The sequence below is a fragment of the Hevea brasiliensis genome, chromosome 9 (assembly GCF_030052815.1).
Source record: "Hevea brasiliensis isolate MT/VB/25A 57/8 chromosome 9, ASM3005281v1, whole genome shotgun sequence".
In the NCBI taxonomy this organism is placed as follows: domain Eukaryota; kingdom Viridiplantae; phylum Streptophyta; class Magnoliopsida; order Malpighiales; family Euphorbiaceae; genus Hevea; species Hevea brasiliensis.
The window spans coordinates 154180-174970 of record NC_079501.1 but is presented as its reverse complement, the minus strand read 5'-3'; the positions used below and the strand labels follow the sequence as shown (position 1 = coordinate 174970).

Here is a 20791-nt window from a genome sequence, read left to right as displayed (position 1 = left end):
GGTCGATCACCAATAACTTATAATAAAATATTATAACTATAATTATAATTATAATTTGCTGTTGCTCAAAGACCCTAGGATTTACCTAGTGTCGCACACGAAGAGAAGCCCAACAACTTAGTCTGATCTGCACCTAACTAAGCAGTTGGCTCCTACCAGACAACAACTTAATCTTCAAAGAAAATCTTCTTCTCATATGAAACTCAAGATCAACAATCCACAACCACACCAAAAAAGTATATATACCCAAATTGGACTTGGGGAGAATGAGACTTGCATCCAAACTAGAGGAGAAAACCTTCCCCTTTCCCGAAGGCAGGGGAAGCTTATGCAAGACACCCAAACTCGGCTAGACCGAGAGTTTTTAACAAAGACACGTAGAGAAAATTCTCTCTCTAAAAATCTAGAGAGAGATTTCTCTCAGAAAACAACAATTTATGTTTGTGTCACGCATATAGATTATCTAAAAAAGCATAATAATTTTTATTTGTCTCAAAAAAAAAAAACCTTCTATTGTTACTTAGTTTTACATATAGTAAAATTATATTATTAAAAAAAATAGAATAATCCAACATAAATTTACAACTCATTTTATTAGATTTTTATAAAATATTTTTTTTTATAAAGTAGCAAACTATGAAAAATTTATTAACTTGGTAAAAAATAAAGTTTTCTTATTAAAAAAAATATAATATTTTTAAAAAAATTTAATAGATAATATTTAATAAACTTTAAACCCATTGCTATAATTTTTAATAAACTTTGCTACATATAATTTCTGTATTAAATTTTTTACGTGAAAATTTTTTTCCTTTTTTTTGTTAAATTAATAATTTGTTATAATTAATTATTTTATACAAAATATATATTTACAAAAATTTTAAAAAATGAATTATAATTTTATTTTAATTAATTTTATTTTTTAATAAAATAATTTTACAATATAATAAAAATCAAGTAATCATACATTATAAAAATAAAAAAATATTTGAAGCTACGTGTATTTTGTTGTAAAAGGGAAATACGAACGAATATGCCGATATACTGGGCAGAGAACAAAGAAGCGCATCTAGCTTAAGATCCACTCTATACATGGGCTTTGGCCGTTGGAATAACGCAAAATGGCATCAAGACTTACTGAACTTACAGTTTTGCCCCTTCCTACCAAACCGCTGAAATGGTGTGGAGAGGCGTTCCTTGATTCAATAACGTAACGGCTAATATTTGAGGCAGCGGCCCACAGCACAGCACATTTCTCATTTCTGTCTCAACGCTCGGATCTTATTTCCTTGCACTCCCGCGAAAGGTATGTTTCTGGATCTTTTCCTCTCCACCTATCTCCTTACTTGTTTGATCTCTTATCTTCTCTTCTCTTTTGCTTAGATTCAACTCTTTCTTGTTAATCTCCAAATCTGCGCTTATCTGATCCACTAATTATGATCTCTTATCCTTTCACATACATTTTTTTTCCCTTCAGATTATGATCTCAGCTAATCAGTTGTATTAGTTTCATTTCAACTTAGCCTTTACAAAAACAGAACACAGCTCTATTGGTCCAAAGTAGGTTTATTTTCTCTCAGGACTGATAAGCTGTAGCAGAATTGGATCTGCTGAGAATCAATGGGAAGTTCTTTTTATTCAAATCGTGTCGTTTTTCACTATGACTGACTCCAAATCTGCGCTTCGTATTGACGTATCTAAAGGTTGATAGGATCAAACACGCAAATCATGTAGATCTTTCTTTTCTTTTTTTTTTTCTGTAAATTGCTACGTGCTCCTTAGTTCATTTTGAAAATATGTTGTCCTCCGCTTATGAAATTAAGTGGTAACTTTGTATTTGATGTTCAATCCTTGCCGCTTTTTATATTCTGACGTACTATGCTGTTGTTTCTTCAGATAATATTTGAAAACGCAAGCTAATCCAAACCTATGGGAACGTCTGTTGATGCTGCGATAAAGGTAACTTTCCAGTAGAACCTATCAATTTTCGTGGAACATTAAAAATTTTAATTTCCAGAGGGAGGTGATTAAGTAAATATAAAAAGAAATCATGTGTTCATCTAACATTTTAAATCAAATTTTCTGTTGCTCACAAGTACTTAAGAGAATACTTAACTCAACTAAGCCTTTATCCAAAAAATAAAAATTTGGGTTTGGCTAAGTACTTAAGAGAATACAAGGATAAAAAGGTGGAAGAGGATTAGAAGTCAATCAAATCATGAACAAAAGAAATCACAAGAATTTTTTTTTTAATTAAATCATTCAATAATTTATCTTTTCTGCTAAAGCAGTAACAGAGGACAGTATTAACTGGATTGTCATCCTTTGTTTATTAAGTTCACTAAATTTCTTTGCGACCAGTAAAATATTGTGTTATATTAATGATTGCAGGAGGAAAATGGAAATGTAGCTGAGAAGAAGCCTATAGTTGTTTTTGTTTTGGGTTGGTATTTTTTTTTTTTTTGAAGCATTTAGTTCAGAATTGGAAGTCTTGGTATATTTTTACCTTTAGATTCCTCAATTGTTTGCAAATGTGAAGTTGGATTTACTGTATTGTATGTTCGTAACACATATATACGGGCGGGGACAACTTAGACATGGATAAGTTACACAATTTGTTACATAGCCTCATAATTAATATTTTCACAAACTGACTATTGGATTTACTGTTCTATCTATGTAGATCATGCTACCAAATTTGACGTCAACTTTTGATCTCTGTACATTTTTTATTAAAAAAAAAAAGAGTTAATGGTGAATCTACATCAATTTTCTCTTCTTTCATTCTGTTACTGGAGTGGGGTGTGATATCAAAAAACGGTGCAGGTTCATGCAATGTTATTTAATATTAACTTTTGAGATTCCATCAAATATTTGTTTCATCTTGTTACCTTAGAAGATAAATTACATATGTTATGGCAGCTCCATATATGATATTTAGCGAAGAGGTATTAAATCACATACATCGTAGGATTTCTTCACAACATATGTTAAAAAGGCTAATCATTTATAATGGTATACACATGCAGATATTGTTTCCATGCCCAGATGATATTATGGTATAGGGGTTAGTAATTGTCTTTGGCAGTTTTATTTGAATTTTTGCATTATTTTCTTCCATGTGTAGTATGATTGATAATTAGAGTAATTGTCAATTCTTGCATTTTATTTGTTCTTAGAATATGTTAGGTAGAAACCCTAACAACAGTTATTTCAGAGTTGAAATTAAAAGAACAGAAAATCAGAAGATAGAGAGAGAGAGAGAGAGAGAGAGAGAGAGAGAGAGAGAAGAGAATTGTAAGGAAGAAGATAATATTTCATTGAGAGTTTGAATGAATCTTTACAATATCTCACAGCCCTATTTATTGCCACTTTCCCTCCAAAAACAACTGCCTAACTTTTGCTACAATTTCTCCAACAACCTCTAACAGAAAGCTAAAACAGTTTCAACTACCATCACAACTAATTAATCATTTCACTTATTCTTATACTTCCTTCTTCTGTACGTGACAATACCCCCATCTCGAGAACATTCTTGTCCCCAAGAATGTATGAAAGTGGGAAATTGGGCTTGGATGAATGACTGATCCTCCCAAGTAGCATCTTCTAATGGAAGATTAAACCATTTGACCAGTCCTTGAATTACAGCCTGACCATTCCTTGTAATGGTTCTAGTTTGCAAGATTTTCTCAGGGGCCACTATTATTTCATTCTCCAACATTTCGGGTAACTGTAATTGTGGCACAACATTGTCTCCAAGTTTTCTCTTGAGAAGCGAGACATGAAAGACAGGGTGAATAGCAGCACTAGGAGGAAGCTGTAACTTATATGCTACGTTGCCAACCTTCTGCAGAATTTGAAATGGTCCATAATACCTAGCAGCTAGCTTTAAATTCCTTCTTAAGGCAACAGATGTTTGTCTATAAGGTTGAAGCTTTAGATATACCATATCCCCTACCTCAAATTCTTTCTCAACTCTACCCTTATCAGCTTGCTGTTTCATCCTGTTCCTAGCTTGCTCCAAATTACTCTTGAGAACATCATTCAACTGCTGCCTCTCCTGAAAAAATTGGTCAACAGCCTGAACTGGTGATGCAAAAGAAGGAATAGCAGGTAATGATGGAGGGTAATAACCATATAAGGCTTCAAATGGAGTCATTTTTATAGCAGAATGGTATGAGGAATTGTACCACCACTGCAAGTGACAACCATGAAACCGGGCTTTGGGATCTTGATGAGTCATGCATCTCAAATAGGTTTCAAACACCGATTCAAACGCCTGCTTGGCCATCACTTTGAGGGTGGTAAGCACTACTATAAGAAAGAGTAGTGCCACCGCTTGAAAAATTCTTTCCAAAACACACTTGTAAATACTTTATCTCGATCTGAAACAATTGTGACAGGGGCACCATGAAGCTTATAAATGTGTTCTATAAAGACCCTTTCTACAGAAGATGCAGTAAAGGGATGAGCCAATCCAATGAAATGGCCATATTTTGTATACCTATCAACCACCACTAGGACAGTATCCTTACCTCCAGACTTAGGAAGTCGCTCAATAAAATCCATAGTGATGTCTGCCATGCTTGAGAAGGTATTGGTAAAGGTCAGAATAACCTGTGGGTAGCTAAGTCATTCCCTTACAATAAGCACATTCTGCACATTGTTGCACCCATTGCAAGACTTCAGTATACATGCCAGGCCAATAAAAATGTCTCTGCAGCCTACTATAAGAATTGTGAATGCCGGAGTGCCCTCCCATAGCACTGTCATGATACAATGCTATTAATTGCTTCCTCAAATTACCATGACAACCCACATACAATCTATTGTTGTAATACAACAGCCCTTGCTTCAAATGAAACTTCAAATGAGCCTTGCTATCCAAAGAAAGTTGAGTAATTAAATCCGCAGCCTTAGAATCATTAACATAGCTATTAAGGACATTAGCCATCCAAGTAGGAATGATTTCAGAATGAGCAACAGATAATTGAGTCACAGCAGAATGTGGCCTTCTAGATAAAGCATCAGCCACTCTATTCTCTATCCCTCTTTTATACAAAATTTTATAATCTAAACCCAAGAGTTTAGAAATACCTTTCTGTTGTAGGTTAGTGTGAAGTCTTTGCTCTAAAAGGTGCTTGATACTTTCATGATCAGTTTTAATGAAGAAGGGACCTTGCTCAAGGTAATGCCTCCATTTAGTGATAGCAAAAGTGATTGCCAACTCTTTGTCGATATCTGAAAGGCTTTGATTCCTAACCCCAAAAGCCTTAGAAATATAGGCAATAGGGTGTCCATTTTCTTTGTAATACAGCTCCCATACCATAGTGCTAGCATCGTTTCAATGATAAATGGTGAGTAAAATTTGGTAATGCCAGAACAGGAGCAGAAGACATAGCTACTTTTAACGAGTCAAATGCTTGTCTAGTAACTTCAGTCCATTGGAAGTTGTCCCTCTTTAATAAATCTATAAGAGGCTTACTAATCACCCCATAATTTCTAACAAACTTCTGTAATACCACTGTCAATCCCAAGAAACTCCTCAATTCCTTGTGAGAAGTTGGATAAGGCCAAGCTACCATAGCCTCAATTTTGTCCGGATCTGTAGATACTCCTTTTTCGAAATAATATGCCTTAAATAATCAATGCACTGACCAAAAGAGCACTTAGACATTTTAGCAAAAGTCACGCTCTTCCAACACCTTAAAAATAGATTCTAAATGCTGTAAATGGGATTCTAAATCAGGGCTGTAAATGAGTATGTCATCAAAAAAAACAAGAACAAACTTCCTTAAAAATGGTTGGAAAATTTGGTTCATGAGGGCTTGAAAGGTGACAGGGGCATTGGTCAACCCAAAAGGCATGACTGTGAACTCAAAATGTCCATGGTGGGTTTTAAATGCAGTCTTGGGAATATCAGGAGGATCCATTCGAATTTGGTGATATCCAGCCCTTAAATCCATCTTAGAAAACATTTTTGCTCCATGTAATTCATCCAATAGATCATCTATGATAGGAATAGGAAATTTATTCTTAATGGTGTGGTCATTCAACTTTCTCGTAATCAACGCATAAAATCTCCAAGTGCCATCCTTCTTCTTAACCAATAAAACAGGGAAGAAAATGGACTAGTGCTAAATTTGAATAACTTTGGAATTCAACATTTCATCACCAACTTTTCAATCTCATTTTTACGATAATGGGGATACCTATAAGGTCTCACATTTATAGGTTTAGTATCAGGTTGTAATGGAATATTGTGGTTATGACTTCTAAAGGGGTAAGGAAGTAGGTTCAAGAAAACTTGAGGGTATTTATGAATAACTTTCTCAATATCGGGTGAATATTACCTCTGTTAGTGCAAATGAGTAGTAGCGACAACAAAATGAATTCCAACACCGCTATATCAAATTAACACAGAATAATGGAGACTGGAAATCATTTCCCTTCCTATGCAACAACTGCTGCAAGGAATTACATTCTTGAAGGCTACCAGGTTCCATCCCCTCTTTAATCCCTTGCAAAGTAACTAAAGTATCCCCCTTTTGAAATGAGATTTGCAATCCCTTGAAATCAAATAAAATTGGACTCACACTTCTCATCCAATCTACTCCCAATATAACATCAAATCCACCCAACTCCAAAAGTCTCATAGGAAAAGAGAAACATTGGTTCTGAGTGTGCCATTGAAATGAAGGACACATTGTAGAACTTAGTAATTTCCTTCCATCAGCTACAATAACCATTGACACAGGTGCTTGCACCACTGGAAGTTTTAAATCTTTGGCCACTTTTGCATCCAAGAAACTGTTAGTGCTCCCACTATCCACCAATATAACTAATTGTCTATCCTTATGTCTCCCCACCACCTTAATTGTGTCTACACCTTGACTGCCTTCCATAGCATGAACTGATAGAGTCATTTCTGGTTGTCCTTCCCCAATTTCTTCACCTTCTACCATTTCTTGATACTCTTCCTCCAATTTTTCCACTCCTTGTTCCTCCAACCGAATGGCCATAGATCTTAGATTTACACTGTGACCAGGAAGAACTTTTCCCCACATCCGTGAGGTTTGGACCGTCTACTTGTCTTGGAGTTGGAAGCAAACCTGGTTTAAACAAGGGTTGAGGTAGTGAATTACTACTAGTAGCAAAAGAGGACTTAGCAATGGTTGTAGAAGGTTTTTGGCTGTGGTTGTTATCATTTGGAGGTTTTGGTGGATAAGAAAGTGGTTGAGAAATTTTATAGGATTGGTTTGAAGAAGAAGATACAAAATTAGGCTTATAAGCACTATTATACCCAGATCTTGGTAGAGAAATGGCTTTACTATTACATAGCATCCACTGCTCTTGTAGTCTAGCTGCTTCAAAAGCATGAGCTAGGGTTGTAGGCCTAACCATTCTCACCATTGGCCTAATTTCATCCCTCAATCCTCCAATGAATCCAGACAAAAAATAAGCTTCCCCTAAATCAGGCATAAACCTCTCCATTCTTACCCTAAGATCCTCAAACCTATCTTGATATTCCCCAACACTACCCTCTTGCCTTAGTCTCATAAACTCCTCAACTACATCCTCAAAACCTTGTTCTCCAAATCTATTGCATACTGCTATCTCAAATTCTTCCCAAGATCCACTAATTTTAGACTTATTCCAATTTTGAAACCAAGAGTCAGCTCTTCCTACCATATACAAGCTTGCTATTCCCACCATCTTATCTTTAGGAACCCTAAAAACTTCAAAGTACTTGAAACACTTCCTAACCCAAGCCCTTGGCTCACTCCCATCAAAAGTTACTAATTCAATCTTAGGCAAAATCTTTTCGAATTTAATCGATTCACTAAAAAAATCAGAACTACCGATCTCTAGAATGAAGATTTAGAGTTTCCTTTGGAGTTGTTAAAGAATTCTTACCTATCACTCCATTAGAATTCCTTTCATCGAGTTGATGATTTCCTTCCCTTTTCCCCAAAACCCTAGCATTAGGGTTTCCAATCTTCCCACAATGAGCCTCAATTGCAATTTTATTCTCTGTAGCATCTTTCTTGATTCCTTCTTGTAACTTCTTGAAGTTTTGCTTCAGAATTTCCATTTCCTTCCTGGTCTCCCGAGATTCCCCTTGCAACAGATCCAACCTTTCTTCCATTTGTGCCATCTTAACAGCATCTTGACCCACCACTGCTGATTTAGTCATGATTTGCGACACCAAGGAACCAGATTGCAGATGAATCTACCCAGTTTTCAGCTCGATACAAATGTTAGGTAGAAACCCTAACAACAGTTATTTCAGAGTTGAAATTAAAAGAACAGAAAATCAGAAGATAGAGAGAGAGAGAGAGAGAGAGAGAGAGAGAGAGAGAGAGAGAGAGAGAGAAAAGAGAATTGTAAGGAAGAAGATAATATTTCATTGAGAGTTTGAATGAATCTTTACAATATCTCACTGCCCTATTTATTGCCACTTTCCCTCCAAAAACAACTGCCTAACTTTTACTACAATTTCTCCAACAACCTCTAACAGAAAGCTAAAACAGTTTCAACTACCATCACAACTAATTAATCATTTCACTTATTCTTATACTTCCTTCTTCTGTACGTGACAGAATATTTTTGCGATGTAGTTTATATTTTCATCATGATTGATCAGGTGGCCCAGGAAGCGGAAAGGGTACCCAATGTGCAAATATTGTACAGCACTTTGGTTATACTCATCTCAGTGCTGGAGATCTTCTTCGAGCAGAAATCAAATCTGGCTCCGAAAATGGGTATGGCATATATGCATGAGTACATGCACACATTTCCAATTAAGTGACTTTCATTAGATTTTTTTTTGAGTCTCCAGGAGCTTGACTTGACATCTAAATTCTTTGAATGCCATATAATTATGCCTAATATTGCTGTGCACTTTGCTCTTATGTGTTGATGTTCCTGATAAAGGTCTTGGATATCTCCAGCATGGCAAAGGAATTAACCTCAGTTTTAATTGATGATTCCTTTTATCCCTGTTCTCAACAGTTAGTGGTTTGTTTTTCTGTCTTTTATTTCTTTTATCTTTTGGATGAATATTTTATACAACTGAATATTTGGATACTGAACCCAATGGTTTCAGCCATGACTCTTTCGAAAGTTGGTGCTGTGAGTCCAGACCATCTGTTTAGTTTCATGCTGGAGACATCCATGTCTTCTCGCAATTTTGAGTATTTAATGAATGGAAATTTTTAGTATATGACTCATTTCCATGATGTATTTGTACGAGCAAAATTCTCTACTTAGATAGCTTGGAAACTTTTTTTTTCTTATGAAAGTGTGATTCTTTAGAATGTGAATTATACCAGAAGGATTAGATCTTTAGAAGTAAAGGAAGCACTTAAGAGAATGGAAGTGGGTAAAGCTTGTGGACCCGATGGAATACCAATTGAAGTGTGGAAGTATTTGGGAGATATGGGAGTGGCATGGTTAACTAAATTATTTAATAAGATTCTAAACTGAAAGAAAATGCCTGATGAATGGAGGAAGAGTATTTTAGTACCTATTTTTAAAAATAAGGGAGACATACAAAGTTGCTCAAACTATAGGGGAATTAAACTCATGAGCCATACTATGAAGTTGTGGGAGAGAGTTGTGGAGCATCGACTACGTCATGATACTTCTATCTCTCTCAATCAATTTGGTTTCATGCACGGTCGTTTAACTATGGAAGCGATCTTTCTCATTAGAAGCTTGATGGAGAAATATAGAGATGTGAAGAAAGATCTACATATGGTTTTTATTAATTTGGAGAAGGATTATGATAGTGTTCCAAGAGAGGTCTTATGGAATGTGCTAGAACAAAAGAAGGTATCTACTAGGTGCATATAAGTATTGAAAGATATGTATGAAGGAGCAACTACTATTGTGCGCACAGTGGGAGGGGGCACAAGAGATTTTCCGATCTTAATTGGATTACACCAAGGATCAGCCATAAGCCCTTACCTTTTTACATTAGTTTTAGATGAACTAACGAAACATATACAAGAGAGTATTCCTTGGTGCATGATGTTTGCGGATGATATTGTTCTGATAGATGAGACACAAGAAGGAGTCAATCGAAAGCTAGAACTTTGGAGAAGTACTCTAGAGTCAAAGGGTTTTAAGTTAAGTAGAACGAAGACAGAATACATGCATTGCAAGTTCAGTGAAGGCCAAACTGGTGATAGGAAAGGAGTTAGTTTGAATGGAGTGATACTGCTCCAAAGTAATCACTTTAAATATCTAGGCTCAGTCCTTCAAGTAGATGGGGGATGTGAGGAGGATGTTAGTCATAGGATTAAAGCCGGATGGTTGAAGTGGAGACGTGCCACGGGAGTTTTATGTGATCGTAAGATTCCTAATAAATTGAAAGGAAAATTTTACCGTACAACCGTACAACCATACAACCGGCTATGTTATATGGTAGTGAGTGTTGGGCACTGAAAGAGTCGTATGCATCTAAGATAAGAGTTGCAGAGATGAGAATGTTAAGGTGGATGAGTGGCCATACTAGACTAGATAAAGTCTGTAATGAGAGTATTAGAGAAAAGGTAGGAGTGGTGCCAATTGAAGATAAGTTGAGAGAAGGGAATTGAGGTGGTTTGGTCATGTGAAGCGTAGACATACGGAGGCTCCAGTTAGACAAGTAGAGCACATTAGGTTAGAGGATAGAAAGAAAAAAATGGGTAGACCTAAATTGAGTTATAGGAGAGTAGTACAATATGACGTAGAAGCATTACACATTTCTGAGGATTTAACCCAAAATCATTCAGAGTGGAGAAAGCGAATCCATATAGCCGACCCCAAATTTTTGGGATAAAGGCTTAGTTGAGTTGAGTTGAGTTGAGAAAGTGTGATTCTTTAAGATTCAATAACCACGAGGATTTTGGGAAAAGTAATAGATGCTAGTTTTATAAGTAATTCCTTTTCTATGTGTTCCGTTGGTTAGATGTTAGAGTAGTTATTTGGTTTTTCTACTGAGGTTAATTTTTGGAATATGACTCCTTGGATCTGTCAAGAATTTAATTCATTACATGATCCTGGTGCCTATCTTTACAGCTGTTTTGCATGCAACATTCTGCATTTTATTTCTTAGTTTAGATTATGGAACTTTCTATGATATAACTCATTTTGCATCTTATCGATAATAATAAACACTTTGTTCATTGTGGGTTACAGAACCATGATTCAGGAAATGATTAAGGAGGGGAAGATTGTGCCATCAGAGGTAACAATTAAGCTTCTTCAAAAAGCAATGCAGGAAAGTGGCAATGACAAATTTCTGATTGATGGTTTTCCTCGTAATGAGGAAAACCGTGCAGCATTTGAATCTATTGTAAGCTTTCTACAAAACTCTCTGTTTCAATATTGGTTTTATTGCCCTTGGGGTCCAGCTCTATTTGGGACTAGACGGATTGTATTCTTTTCTCTTGTCTGGAGTAGCTCTTTCTAGCATAGTATATTTAGATGAAATTTTCTTGCAAACAGTGTGACTGAATCCATTATACGCTTGCTTTTACTTTGTAGTTTGCAAATATGGGAGGTTGTGTATTTACTGGTTGGGGATTGTTTGGTAGTAGCAGGTTTTGTTGAATTCCAGCTCCTATTTTTGGCACAGGAAAAATGATTTTTTTGGTGTTCATTTCTTTTGGATTTTGTAGATTCCCTATCTTGTGAATAATTTTTAGCTTTTGCCCTTCAGTGAATTTTTTTTATTTCATTAAAAAAAGAAAACAAATTTATTATCTAATATACATTCTCGATAATTTGTTGACTGCTAAAAATCTGGTTGTTATGCAGACCAAAATTGAGCCAGAATTTGTCTTATTCTTTGATTGTTCTGAAGAAGAGATGGAGAGACGCCTTTTGAATAGGAATCAGGTTGTTATGCAGCTCTTGTGTTTTTTGTGTGTGTAATTGTGTATGCTGTTGTGCAAACTTGTAACATTTTACTTGGCTCATTTCTCTTATTTTAAATCTTGATGTTTCTTTTTCATAATGAGAAGGGAAGAGTAGATGATAACATTGAGACAATAAGGAAGCGGTTCAAAGTTTTTTTAGAGTCTAGTATTCCGGTGGTTGAGTACTATGACTCCAAGGGAAAGGTTCGGAAGGTAATGCATTTTTTGTGCATTTTTGTGCATTTTTTCAATATTTTTCTCATTTTATTTTAACCATTGATTTTTTGCTCCAAACCATAGATTGATGCTGCTAAATCAGTTGAAGAGGTTTTTGAGGCTGTTAAAGCAATTTTTACCCAAAAATATGAGAAGGTAAAGAGACATAGATGTTCTATCTTGTAGGCTTTCCATGATGAGTGGAAAGCAAAATCTGGAAAAGGAATTCATCATTATTTTGTAAATATAATAAGGGAAATATGAATTAGATGGAGTCATTAATCTATTGGACTTGAATGAGGCACCTCATAACTGACTAGCTTGACCAATTTTCCTTTTGCTTTTGTGAATTTGGTTATGCTAGTAAATGATTACTATGAGTTTTTTATGCTGCCTTCATGTCAAAAATGACTTGTTTCTTTTCTTTAAAAGTTTCAAGAAGTTTTATTGGTACAATCGGGTTCACTAAGTGCTAAGCTTGATTTCCATGGTGCTGAATGCAGTAGTTGTTACAAGAAAGCAGACTTCTCTATTGTGTGTATGTGTAGCCACAGATGTAAAGAATAATGTGGTGCAAGTTTGGGTACTAAAAAGAGCTATATTATGTAAATATGCTTGATTCTAGGACCATTTCAGATGCGTCAGGGCCTTCTCCACTGTGACTAATAACATTGTGTAACGGCCAGAATAACTGACACTTCACTGTCACATTACTGCATCACTTGGTAAATCTTTTACTGAACATCATGGAAAGTGAATTCAGGAAACTTCTACCAGAACTGTATATCTCCTGGGGAGTTTGCTGAAAAATTATTAGGCATTGGGAATCGATTGGAGTGTGGAAAAAATAAAAAGTCTTGGAAGTTTCTTCTATATTATTCAACAGTTTAGGCTGCAAAATTTGCACGATAAACTGGGTTGTGTTAGGCAAATGCTGTCCAATTTGGGAGTTTTAAAAACACCAAGAGAAATTTCAGAATCACGCATGATTACAACATTCTTGTTTAAATTACCTTTTCAAGTCTTCTATTTCTTATATTAATTGTGAAGTGCACCTGGAAAAGCAGCCAATTAAAATTTCTACTCTGAATCAGCTCATCTGTAAATTGCCTGTCATTCATTTGTGGTTGCAGGCTGCTGCTGTCTAGGTGTTCCAACTGTGCCAGAGATATTGAATCAAATATGTATCAAGGTAAAACTGTCGCCAGGCCTTCATATTTGTCTAAAATATGTTATGCAAAATTCCGCAAGTGCACGGATCGTTAACAAATCATAAAGTAGCGAGTAAGATATCGTTCTCACGAGGACCGTCTTAAGTATCAAACTATAGTGATTTTAATTATCTAGACAATCAAGTTGTAAAGAAATAATAATTAAATCTAAATTAAATGAAATAAAATATAAAACAATTAACTAAATTTGAATATTAATTAATAAAAATATTCGAGAGTTAAGGGTTTACACTTTAATCAATTATAGACCTAATCTAATTCATTCAATGAATGAGAGTTTATTATTTTGAAGGAAATTAATCACAAATTTTCTTAAATCCTCTAAGGCACTCAAGTTGTATTTTAATTGAAGCCAAATTCTACTTTCGTGGTGATTAAATTAATTAAAACTCATTATATTTCTTGGTTAATTATTAGATGCACATAAAATTTCAGCCTATCTCCAGATCAAGAACCTTAAGTTCAAAATCCTATTATCCCAATATTAATCTTCATCTTTCAGTTTTTCAATCAATGTCTAGGATCAATACTAAGTGGGTATCAAAGAACATAAGGGATTGAATCAAAAAATAAGATACCAAATATGTTAAATAAAATAAAATCAAATCTATAATTGAACTGAAGTGCTATATCCCTAACTTTAGAATAAGGAAACTACTTACATATGGTGAGTTTTACAATTAAGTTTTGTAGAAAGAGATGATTCTCCTTAATTTCAATTAATCTGTACATGGGTATATATATACAATTGATTCCTATAATTGTGTTCTACTAATTAGGAAGAAATCCTAAATAGGAATACAGAATACAGAATATACAGAGAAATAATATAGTAATTGACTTTCCATAACACTCTCCCTCAAGTTGGAGCATAGATGTTAATCATGCCCAACTTGTTACAAATGTAGTCAATCCTAGCTCCATTCAGAGCTTTTGTGAAAATATCTCCTAACTGCTCTCCAGTTTTGATGTGTCCTGTTGAGATGATCTGTTGTTGAATCTTTTCACGAATAAAGTGACAATCAATCTCAATATATTTGGTCCGCTCATGAAACACCAGATTAGAAGCAATATGGAGAGCAGCTTGATTATCACACCACAATTTCGCAGGCAGGGAGGTCTTAAAACCTGTCTCATCTAGTAATTGAAGTATCCACATTACCTCACATACTGATTGTGTCATGGCTCTGTATTCGGATTCAGTACTAGATCGAGAAACTACACTCTGCTTCTTGCTTCTCCAAGACATCAAATTTCCTACAACAAAAACGCAATATCCAGTAGTTAACCTTCTGTCAACCTTAGATCCAGCCCAGTCGGCATCTGAAAAATATTCAACATTCAAATGCCCATGATTACCATATAGCAAACCTCTTCCTGGAGCGCCCTTCAGATAACACAAGATTTGTTCCAAGGCTTCCCAATGAGCAACAGTTGGGGAAGACATAAACTGACTTACCACACTAACGACATAAGCAATGTCAGGACGAGTGACTGTAAGGTAGTTCAATTTTCCTACCAATCTCCTGTATCTCTCTGGATCTTCAAACAACTCACTATCCCTTGCTAACAGTTGTAAAGTTGGAGTCATTGGTGTACTATGAGGCTTAGCACCTAATTTTCCTGTCTTTGTCAATAGATCGAGGATATATTTTCTTTGAGACAAGAAAATACCCTTCTTACTTCTCATAACTTCGATACCCAAGAAATACTTTAACAATCCCAAGTCTTTGGTCTGAAACTGGATTTGGAGGAAGATTTTAAGAGATAAAATACCTGCAGAGTCACTCCCAGTGATGACAATGTCATCCACACAGACTACCAGGAGAATTAGACCAGCCTCAGATTGCCTATAAAATACTGAGTGATCACATTTACTCTCTTGCATACCAAATTCCTGTACTGCTTCACTGAATCTCCCAAACTATGCCCTAGGACTTTGTTTCAAGCCATAAAGAGAGTTCCAAAACCTACAAACTTTACCCAACTCCCCCTGAGCAACAAACCCAGGTGGTTGCTCCGTATACACCTCCTCCTGAAGATCACCATGAAGAAAAGCATTCTTGATATCCAATTGATGCAGGGGCCAATCATATGTAGCTGCTAAAGAGATAAACAAGCGAATAGTAGTAAGTTTAGCTACAGGAGAAAAAGTGTCAGAGTAATCAACCCCATATGTCTGAGCATATCCTTTTGCTACAAGGCGTGCTTTTAACCTAGCCACAGAACTATCAGGATTTACCTTTACTGTAAATACCCATTTGCAACCAATAGCTTTCTTACTAGTGGGCAAAGGCAACAGTTCCCATGTACCATTAGCATCTAAAGCCTCCATTTCCTCTTTCATAGCATCACACCAGCCAGGATGAGACAATGCCTCACCAACAGTATTAGGGATAGGAACAGAGTCTAAAGAAGTAACAAAACACCGAGAACAAGAAAACAATTGATTATAAGAAACAAAAGAAGAGATAGGGTAAGTACATGAACGTTTACCTTACGAAGAGCAATGGGTAAGTCTAGATCAGAATCATAATCAGTATGAGGTACAGGATCTCCCAACGAAGTAGCTGGCGGAGGATCTGAGTCAGGAATCTCCAATCTCCTGGAATAAACATGAATAACGGGAGGTCGAGTAGGTCTAGAGACAGAAGGAACAGGCTGTGGGAGAGGACTAGACATTGGTTGGACAGTATATATTAAGAGATAATCCTCCTCCCCCTGACTCTCATGCACAGATGATTGAGAAAAAAATGGAGTGGACTCAAAAAATGTGACATTTGCAGAAACAAGATAACAATTAAGAATATAAGAGAAACAACGGTACCCTTTTTGGAGCCGGGAGTACCCAAGGAAGACACATTTGAGAGATTTTGGATCCAATTTAGTAACTTGTGGATGAACATCACGCACAAAACAGGTACAACCAAAGATAAGAGGTTCAATAGGGAACAAAGATTTTTTTAGGAAACAAAACAGTATAAGGAATATCCCCATTAAGGACAGAAGACGGCATACGATTGATAAAAAAATATGCCGTAGAAACTGCATCTGCCCAAAAGTGTTTGGAAACTTTCATCTGAAAAAGAAAAGCACGAGTTACTTCAAGAAGATGTCGATTTTTTCTTTTGGCCACACCATTTTGAGATGGGGTATCCTCACAAGAAGACTGATGAAGAATGTCATTTTGTGTCATATAAGACTGAAATTGTGCTGAAAAGTATTCTTTGGCATTGTCACTTCTTAATATGCGCACAGAAATATTAAATTGAGTTTTTGATTTCATTACAAAAGGCACAAAAGATAGAAAACAACTCAGAACGATTATTCATTAAATATAACCAGGTAACACGAGAGTAATCATCAACAAAAGTAACAAAATAACGAAATTCAATTTTAGAAGTAACAGAACAAGGACCCCAAACATCATAATGAACTAACTCAAAAGGGGATGAAGCCCGTTTATTGACTCTAGACATAGAAGGCAAACGATGATGTTTTGTAAACTGACACGACTTACATTCTAGTACTGATAAAGACTGAAATTGAGGACACAGCTTCTTCATGGTAGATAAAGAAGGATGACCCAATCTACAATGAGCTTCAAGAGGTGTTAAGGTACTGGAGCAAACAAGCGACCGCGGTACATGATTTTCAAGAATGTAGAGACCACCTAACTAACATCCTCTAACAATAATCTGCTTCGTCGTAAGATCCTGAAACAAACACTGGTAAGGAAAAAAGGAAACAGAACAATTTAAGGTACGAGTAAGTTTACTAACAGAAAATAGATTAAAAGAGAATTTTGGTAGACACAAAACAGAAGACAAAGAAATTGATGAAGTCGGGTTCACAGTTCCAGAACCCATGACACAAGAAGTAGAACCATCAGCTAAAGTAACAGTAGAGAAAGTGAGATTAGACTGAAAAGCAGATAGAAGACTAGAATTACCTGTCATATGATCTGTCGCACCAGAATCAATAACCCATTTGGATGAGGAAGACACAAGGTATGTAGTGGATTTACCTGACTCAGCGATCGCAGTGACGGGAGAACTGGTAGGCTTTAGAGATGCCTGATACTGGAAAAATTGTACAAAATCCTCTGTAGATACCAAAATAGTTTTCTCAGAGAAAGATACTGTAGAATTCTCTGCTGCCATATTTGCTATCTGTGATCGCTGATTTTTCCTCTGAAGTTACGGACAATTATATTTTGTATGGCCAGGCTCATGGCAATAATAACAAATGACTCCTCTCCATTACGCTGATTACTTCTGTTGCCTGTAATTCCTCCTCTACTTCCTCTTCTATTATCCTGTTGTCCATTTGGATTACGGCTAATAAGAGCACTACTGGCAGGCTGTGAAGATTGGGTACTCTTTGTACGAAGGACCCGTGTGAACGTTTCATGCAAAGAGGAAATCTCAGAATTGAAGAGAATCTGAGATTTAGCAGTCTCATACTCTGAAGGAAGGCCTGCAAGAAAACTCATAACACGATTGCTCCGTTAGGTCTTTGAACTTTCACATCAGGACTAAAAGGCAACAATACATTAAGTTCCTCATATACTCGTTTAAAATCCATAAAAATAAGCCGTAAGAGACTTATCCTCTTTCTCAGCATGGTAGAATGCCTTACAAACATCATAAATACGGGAGATATTCCCTTTACCAGAATACAGAAAATCTAAGTAATCCATCAATTCCTTAACAAATTCACAGTGATTAATTAAACTAATTACCTCACTGTGAATCGAGTTCCGAAGCTGCAAAAACAATCGAGCATCCTCCCTTAGCCAAGTTTGTCGTGTATCATCAGTGGGTGGATCTTTAGTAAGGTGATCATCCTTATCAATGCTACGCAAATAGACCCTAACAGTCTTATTCCACTCTAGGTAATTCGAACCATTTAGTTTGTGTTCCGTGATCTTAGTCATCACCGGAATCACATCAGAAATAACATTTTTATTGTTTGCCATTTGTTGAGACAAAGAAAACTAACCAAAACGCTAATCCAAAGTGCTTATAGCAGCAAAATAACCCAAAATCACAAATCAAGCAAATACCGAAATAGGATCTAAGAGCCAAACCTCAAAGTCCTTTAATGGTGTACTGGATCAGGCAACAACACACAGTGGTGGAATGAGGGGGTTGAGGCGACGCCGGCGATGTTGATCGGGGTCGAAACGGCCGGTCGGCGGCCAAGGTCTCTCCTGAGCTGGGTGGTGAGAACAAATGGTCACCCTAGATTGATGACCTGCTCTGATATCATGTAGAAAGAAATGATTCTCCTTAATTTCAATAAATCTGTACATGGGTATATATATACAATTGATTCCTATAATTGTGTTCTACTAATTAGGAAAAAATCCTAAATAAGAAATCCTAAATAGGAATACAGAATACAGAATATACAGAGAAAAAATATAGTGATTAACTTTTCATAACAAGTTTATAAAATAAAGAAAAGACATGAGAAGAAAATAAAATGATAGAACCTAGATGGAGAATAGCAGCTTTGGACTTTTGAAACTTGAGCTGAAAATTCCTTCTAATAATCTTGTAGATCTGTTTTTCTTTCGCCTCTATTGAAGTTACTGTGAACTCTTAAATGTAAATTAATTCTTTTCTCTCAAATTCTGACTTATTATATTTATAATTGATGTAAAAATTCTTATTTTAGAGTTCTAATAGCCTTAGATGTCCATCCAAATAGAGTTAGAAGGAAGAAAATTGAGTTAGAATTGCTGTCTGGGAACATTATATGGGCCGTGTAGTGTTACTAGGTACCCCGTGTAATGCTTTGTAGCTTTATTTTTCAAGTTTTATTCTGTCTAGAAGATTGCACGGGGTCCATGAGGTTATACGGGGTAGGTTCTATGGCCCATATAATTATTCAGACCTTCCATTCTTCACTTTTTAACCTCCTGATTTCTTCCAAACTTGTTCTAGGCTCTAAAACTGCACAAAAACACTTGATAAAATATAAAATCAAAGAATTGGATTGAATTAACAAGTTTTCTAAAATATTATTAAAAAGGCTTAAAAACAAACATAAAAGAGACTAAATGCTAATAAAATGCTATAAATATTAACCATAAACTCCAATATAATTTGACTTCATGAAAATAGCAAACCTGTTTTTCTTTCTTTGAAAATTTAAACTTTGAGTTCCTTAAATTTTAGAATTTCTTTTCCTTCACTTGGATTTTCTTTGGATTGGATACTTCAATGGGACAGAAAATAGATTCAACTGTTAAATATGATCAATCTTAAAAAGTTCATTATAATCAACTTTTATGTGAGTAGAATTGTTGCCAAGGGGGCGCAAATGAAATGGACGATGTTTCATTCTTTTAATGAAATGTGCTTGTTAATTTATCTTGCAAAACAAACCCAGTTCATCTTATTGGATGTTATCAAAATGTTGAGATTTGGCAGAGGGGAATTATGTTTCTTATATCTTTTCACTTACTGGCATGCTTGGGTTGAATAATGTCTAATAGCAGTTATGTCCTTTGCAGATGATGGATTTTGTTGATTGCTTGCCATCATGCTTATCATAGCTGGTGATAGTTGATATTATGAGAGGTATATACCTCTTTATTCTTGCTACTTTATGTTCCAATAACGAGATACATAATAATGATATGGCAACGATCTTCTATTTCCTTTTTGAGCAATGATTCTTTCTTTTCTTCTCCGTTTGTGGATCTAAGGAAAAAAAAAAAAGAAATATACCACCATGTTCAATTATAAAATGCCATGGCCCTCGGCATTTTAGTGCAAGGGGTTTTGTTGGAGATGATTTGGGAAGGATGAAAAAGTAATATGATGGTTCATTAATGGCATATTACAACTTGGTCTTTATATTTTAGAAATTGAATAATTTAATCCTTCATTTATATTTTTGATCATATCATATAGTATTATCATTGGTTTAAATAAAAAGATAAATATACTTTTCATTTAATTAAGATAAATTTATTATTTATTTAATGAGATTTGATCAATATTATAATTTAATTCGTATATTTTAAAAATTTAATGATTTAGTCCCTCAATTATGAAATTATTAGAATCTGCGAACACATCCTGAATTGCCGAGTATGACAACAGCAAGGCTGCCAGAAAGAGAGGATTCTTTCTTCTCAAAACTTAAAAAGGACTATTCAATGATGTCACAGATTTCCGATAGCTTAGTAAATGTGACCGCAGCAGAACAAGAGAAATAAATCGACTGTTACTGTAAGCCCATAGATCAATTGGTTGGAGCAGCAGCGATAGTAGTAGCACTGTAGCAGAGCAGTACTTGGACTAGGCCCGCCTTTGGCAGGGATCTTCACGATAGCAAGTGGTCGTGAGATGAAAAATCGATGCATTTGTTATTGTCAGTTATGCAGCATACGTAAGAAATGGAAAATGTGCTATC

At 35.5% G+C, this 20791-nt stretch overlaps 1 protein-coding gene across 5 annotated transcripts; it reads left to right on the top strand.

The window, feature by feature from the left end:
- Positions 1-1156: 1156 nt before the first annotated feature.
- On the top strand, positions 1157-20030 carry LOC110638332 (UMP-CMP kinase 3). 5 transcript variants are annotated; one of them, XM_058152254.1, is made up of 11 exons: positions 1176-1306; positions 1478-1703; positions 1897-1959; positions 2392-2443; positions 8648-8765; positions 11188-11344; positions 11809-11889; positions 12015-12122; positions 12210-12281; positions 13259-13317; positions 19884-20030. In XM_058152254.1, the coding sequence occupies exons 3-10, from the start codon at positions 1930-1932 to the stop codon at positions 13271-13273; spliced, it is 633 nt and encodes a 210-aa protein (XP_058008237.1). In that variant the 5' UTR covers positions 1176-1306; positions 1478-1703; positions 1897-1929; the 3' UTR covers positions 13274-13317; positions 19884-20030. The 5 variants fall into 5 exon arrangements, with proteins under 5 accessions (XP_058008234.1, XP_058008235.1, XP_058008236.1 ...); XM_058152255.1 differs by lacking the exon at positions 8648-8765 and having other exon boundaries at positions 1175-1306; XM_058152252.1 differs by lacking the exons at positions 13259-13317; positions 19884-20030 and having other exon boundaries at positions 1174-1306; positions 12210-12513.
- Positions 20031-20791: the final 761 nt, after the last annotated feature.

Excerpts from the sequence above, each read along its gene's own strand:
- LOC110638332 (XM_058152251.1), top strand. The coding sequence starts at position 1,930 with ATGGGAACGTCTGTTGATGCTGCGATAAAG. Across the intron at positions 11,890-12,014 it reads GCCTTTTGAATAGGAATCAG|GGAAGAGTAGATGATAACAT; the intron begins GTTGTTATGCAG and ends CATAATGAGAAG. Across the intron at positions 12,123-12,209 it reads CCAAGGGAAAGGTTCGGAAG|ATTGATGCTGCTAAATCAGT; the intron begins GTAATGCATTTT and ends TCCAAACCATAG.